Source organism: Aplysia californica, unplaced genomic scaffold, assembly GCF_000002075.1.
Source record: "Aplysia californica isolate F4 #8 unplaced genomic scaffold, AplCal3.0 scaffold00438, whole genome shotgun sequence".
Taxonomy (NCBI): Eukaryota; Metazoa; Mollusca; class Gastropoda; order Aplysiida; family Aplysiidae; genus Aplysia; species Aplysia californica.
In genome coordinates this window covers 605,879-610,846 of record NW_004797708.1, presented here as the reverse complement: position 1 = coordinate 610,846, position 4,968 = coordinate 605,879, and the positions used below count along the sequence as shown (strand labels likewise).

Genomic DNA, 4,968 nt, shown 5'->3' with positions numbered 1-4,968 from the left:
GGGCACACGGCCGGAGGAGAAGCTAAGAACAGATACAACCTTTGATTTGCTCCTTCCCAGACCTCGCAGAATGACGGAATGAAAGTTGGCGCCGAACTCTCGCAAATAGGCAAACAATCACGACCAGAGCGGAAGCCGGAAACCGTTCGGAGAAATAAAGATCGGCACTATTTCTCCGAACGTTCGGAGAAATTAAGAAATAGTCACTTCGTATTTGATAACTTTCTCAAATTAAAATTCCCAGGGCCTGGCAGTCACCCTGCTGAATCCCGAAGTCTGTGGCTTCATCTCAAAATCGGTGGATCTGTAGTTTGACCCAAAAGTCGGTGATCTACAGATTTTTTCTGTAGGGTTGGCAGGTATGCACACTAGATTACTAGATCTAGAATACTAACCGGGTGAGAATAGCCTGCCTGAAGGCTCGCCTGTACTATTCTCACCCGGTGAGAATAGGTGTAAATATTTAGATCTAAATCTAGATCTAGAATCTAGTCATAAGGGGGGTTTCAGGGCAAGGGTGTTCTCCCCTTGACAAGCGAGTACGTAATCTGTAGTCCAGGATTTAGGCCAGGGGGGTCCGCAGTGTAAATCTAAGCCCTAAGCCTAAGACCTAAGAGTAAGACAGAATGATTCTTTTAGATCTAGAATCACACTCACAAACTTGGGAATGAAGGACAGACAAGAGCATAATACATATCAGCTATCATAGTAGCATACCATATGGCTGCTCCAAACGGGTTTTGATGAAAATGGACTTGAATTCCTAACCAAGATGAACACAGTGATTCAGCTCAATGCATAGGGTCACTCATCACGAATGGACGCCATTGTAAACATGTGTACTACGTCATGCACAAAAAACAACAAACTAATGTTGCACTAAATTTATATGATTAATATACAAAGATTGCTGTTAAAATTGTAAAAATGTACCATGAACTCCATAAGATACTTAAAAATAAATAATTATCACATAAAAAAGTTTCTGTCAATCGGGGCCACAACTGTGACGTAGAACACAAGCGACGTCAGCATCAGATCCCTCAATGGTGGGGTAGAACCAACGTCTGATAAGAGGAACCCATATTTTATTTAGTTATTCTGACCAGGTTGAGTTTCTACATCATTTGAACCATGGAGCTCATAGAGCTGATGTCCCCTCATGTTGCAATGCCCGTAATCGGCGTTCTTTTCTGCGCAATAATGGTATTTGCTTTTGGTTTTCGATCGCCAGTGCAGCCTCCAAGCTTTAATTTTGAGGAACAAGAGAAACGCAACAGCAAAAGGCGTGTCAAGCAGGTAAAGGTAAGTGTAGGTCTAGTAAGTTTTTGCCGCAGTCTGTACGAGCTTCCTCAGTTATATATTAGAGGCATGTTTTTTTTCCTGCAGTTTGAAGTTGTGGGTGTAAATCTTCAATCTAATTCTAATGATGAATGTCGTCTGTTCGGCACAGTTCGGTAAGATAACTTTGGTGGACGGTGGTGGACCCAACGCTGAAGCCTGAATGAAGTATGAAGCCCGAACTACTTTTGACTTTCGAGCCTCCCTATGCAATGCCATACAATGATCCGCTCTTTTATATTGTTTTGCATTTAGAATCTAGACTCTAGATCTAGATCTAGATTAGATCTAGATTCTGTGTTGTTTTTTGGGAGGAATTCCATAACGAGCGACCACTATGAAATAGACTTCTTGTTTTATAACATTAACTTTAGATAATTGAGTGTTAACCCTAGAAGCGCTCAGCGTTTCACCGGAAGTAACCCACCAAAAATGCCCCATGGGGGTTTGGCGGGGGGGGGAAACAGCTGAGATACCCGAAATGGGTATTTTTTTACTTTCCCTCCCGTCTCACACTCAGCTACCAGTTGTCTATTTTCTACTAAATATTGATGCGCTGAACAGGAATATCAACTTCATTAGCAATGCCAATCGCCCGCTGCGCCTTGTGCCGGAAATCGGCCTCCGCGCGAGGGGTATTTTTTGGGCCGCTCGGAATCAGAAGTGACTCTCTTCTAAGTTTAGTTACGGGAAAACTCCTGGACGAAAATAAATGAAACTCGGCAACCAACCAGAGGAAAGGTGAAACTAATGACATGCCAGCGTACAATCCCGAACGATTACTAGAACCGGAGATATTGCCGTGTTTGTGCGAATTTCCTCTGCGGTTCGAAAACTAAGCAGAGCTGCGGGTTGATCGCCGACCACACAAGCGCCCCACATGTCTTCTTTATTGCTGTAAAATTTCAGATCTCTGCGTTTAGTAGATTTTCCGTACCAACTTAAAATTACCACCCATCCATTGATAAAACCCTAGATCTAGAAACTTGATAGCGCATTCCAAACGTGAGGTGCCGGCACGCAAGAGGCGCGTGATCGCTAGGCGGCATGTGATTGGCTGCCTATAACCAAATGGGTCACCGATGACTACATCGCGGGTTTTCCCGATAGCGCTTTACTGAGTTTTAGAAGGGGTGATCGCGTCGCGGTAAACACGATGTCACGCAATTCAACAAATTTCACGCAAATATCAGTCTTTAAGATCCAAAGTGATGAAGACATCGAAAAAGTGATAGCAGAACTAGATTCGGCACTAAAAATCACATGGAGATGCCAAGTTTCATTCATATGCTCCAATTCATTACTGACGTATGAACAGTTTTTCCTCAAAATACATCAAAACATGTCCCACATTTTGGCGATTTTTTCCTATATATTATTATGAAGGTCCTCCAACATTTTGCAAACAAAAATCCCAATAACTTTTTTATTTATCAATGGATTTTTAATTTTTAAAAACCATAGTTCTTAGAATTTACTCTATTTTCATTTAAGTCCATTTTTAAGCAATTTGGATGAAAGTTTAATTTTTCATTGTCATTGCTAACTTCATTTCCGTAGCAAATTAATAGTTTTGGAAATATTTGATTGTTTTTAACCGAGATAGACATGCTTTGGACCAATCGGGGGGTTCCAGGGGGCCTGCCCCACTGGGGTAAAAGAAAATCTGGGGGGTTACAGATGTTTTTACACCCATAATTTGATATTTTACAGTTAGATTTGAAATTGTCTTGAAAATAATTGATTTGCGACAGTTTTAGTGGCTTTATGTGTGATCTGCAGCAAACAGTACAGCAGTTTGACCCCTGAAACAGTGCATCTGTGTGCGGGAGTGAAAGTAAAAATTTACCCCGAAATGTATACCTGCTACTGAAAAATGACCATTTACGGCTCAAAAGATGATAAAAAGCATATAAAAGCATATATTTTCTTTAAGCTGATAGAATGAGCCATTCAAAAATGATCAGCGATCAAATAAATACAAACAAAGCCGAGAACGCGAAAGACTCAACAATTACTATTAGTACATCAGCACGGCGAAACAAGTGATAACACACCAGCGCGTAGTCGCTCAGCGGGACCGCGTCACTTTATCGATCGATATCTCGGCCAAGAGACGCTCTACGAGGTCAAGATAACTTGCAAAGTCATTGGTCACTATTTATAACTTTGGCTTGTAATTGACTACGTCATTTTCCATATAAGGAACACTGGAATTTTCCATTGAAAAGGGTCAGTGTCTATGCCTTTTATATAGGGCCTGCGCGCTTCCCGGTTGAAGTAGGTCAGCCTTATATATAGGGCGTGCGCGCTTCCCGGGTAGCCCGGCTCATGCCCTTTATGTAAGGCCTGCGTGCTTCCAGGGTTAAGGTTTGGGGTAGGGGTTAGGGCTAGGTCTCTTATTCTTATTTATTGTGGTTTTTTGGGGTGGCCGCTCATTACGGAAGTCCTTCCGGTTTTTTAAATTATTTTTGTTGCCAGAGGGGCAAGCCCCCCCACACACACACATACTCTCACACACACTGTGTTTTTAAAATGTGTTATAATGCAAGCAGCAAGTGCGCATTGATACATGACATATGTAGCCTAATAACGGGGTAACCACTATATATGGGATCGGAGGATCAGGCAGATCACCCGACTCGGGCACCTCTAAAACAAACGTATTTGTTTTCAGTTTCAGACAACCGAGTCGGGCGATCGGCCCGAGCCAACTGTAATGGGCACCCCGTATAAACACGGTGGGTCCACCATAGTCAAATCTGGCCAGGTCATCTTTTGAAATCTGTGAAGACTAGATTAGAGAAAGTCTTGAATTTAGATTCTAGATCTAGTTTTCTAGGTCAAGATAAAACTGGACTTCTAGCTGAAGTTCTGTCGTGGGGAATCCGAATCCGGTTTTGGCCCCAACGATTAACTTATATATGGAATATGTATGGGTTTTGGCTTCATCAAAATGACTTCTCGCTGCTCGTGCCAATTTGATGTTTGAATACTGTGCGCGAGAGAAAATGTCAAAGCTAAAATTGTGAAACGCCAAATATGGTTAAATAGCCTAAAGGGCATAACAGGGGGCATACCCCCCTGAAACCCCCCGTATTAATTATTATTATTTCCCGAAGCACCCCTTGTTAAAAACAAGTGAAATATTACCGCTCATGTTGTAGTTAAAAAATAGCAGCATGTTTTTTGCTCTCTTTTGGGAATAAAACATTGGGGTACACTGAGTATTTAAGTATCGACATATTTCAGTAGCCTTCTCTTGGGGCGTAAACCGGAGAATGCCCTGAACTTTGTTGTGTCCTGTGGTAGGTTATTTTTAGGTGAAGACAGATTCTCTCTCAGATTGGTTATTTAGTCCTATTTTATTTAATTAACCCTTAATATAGCAATGCCAATCGGGCTTTCCTGCGCGGCGAAAATTTGGTCCCCGTTTACGGGCGATTTTGCGGACCCGGCCGAAGCGTAGGTGAATAACTTTGTCAACCTCGGTCTGCTGTATTTCCGAACCAATCTGAATGAAACTCAGCAACCAATCAGAAAATAGGGCAAACTAATGATATGTGGACGTTGAATTTCGTACACATAAATTATCCTATACTTTTGGTGTCGGGAACACTTTCGTAT

At 42.0% G+C, this 4,968-nt stretch overlaps 2 protein-coding genes across 3 annotated transcripts in view; one reads left to right on the top strand and one right to left on the bottom strand.

Moving 5' to 3' along the window:
• Positions 1-833, bottom strand: part of LOC101857738 — a 20,153-nt gene extending 19,320 nt beyond the window's left edge. The window contains exon 1 of the mRNA XM_005104847.3: positions 718-833. The gene's annotated coding sequence lies outside the window, so the exon portion shown is untranslated. The remainder of the gene's footprint in view (positions 1-717) is intronic.
• A 202-nt stretch (positions 834-1,035) lies between these two features.
• LOC101857506 (myristoylated alanine-rich C-kinase substrate) overlaps positions 1,036-4,968 on the top strand; it is a 20,103-nt gene continuing 16,170 nt past the window's right edge. Inside the window, exon 1 of one of the 2 annotated variants that reach the window (XM_013086133.2) lies at positions 1,036-1,299. In XM_013086133.2, the coding sequence (XP_012941587.1) occupies positions 1,135-1,299 (165 nt within the window). In that variant the 5' untranslated portion in view covers positions 1,036-1,134. Of the gene's footprint in view, positions 1,306-4,968 lie in introns of both variants that reach the window. The other variant, XM_005104846.3, reaches the window with a different exon arrangement.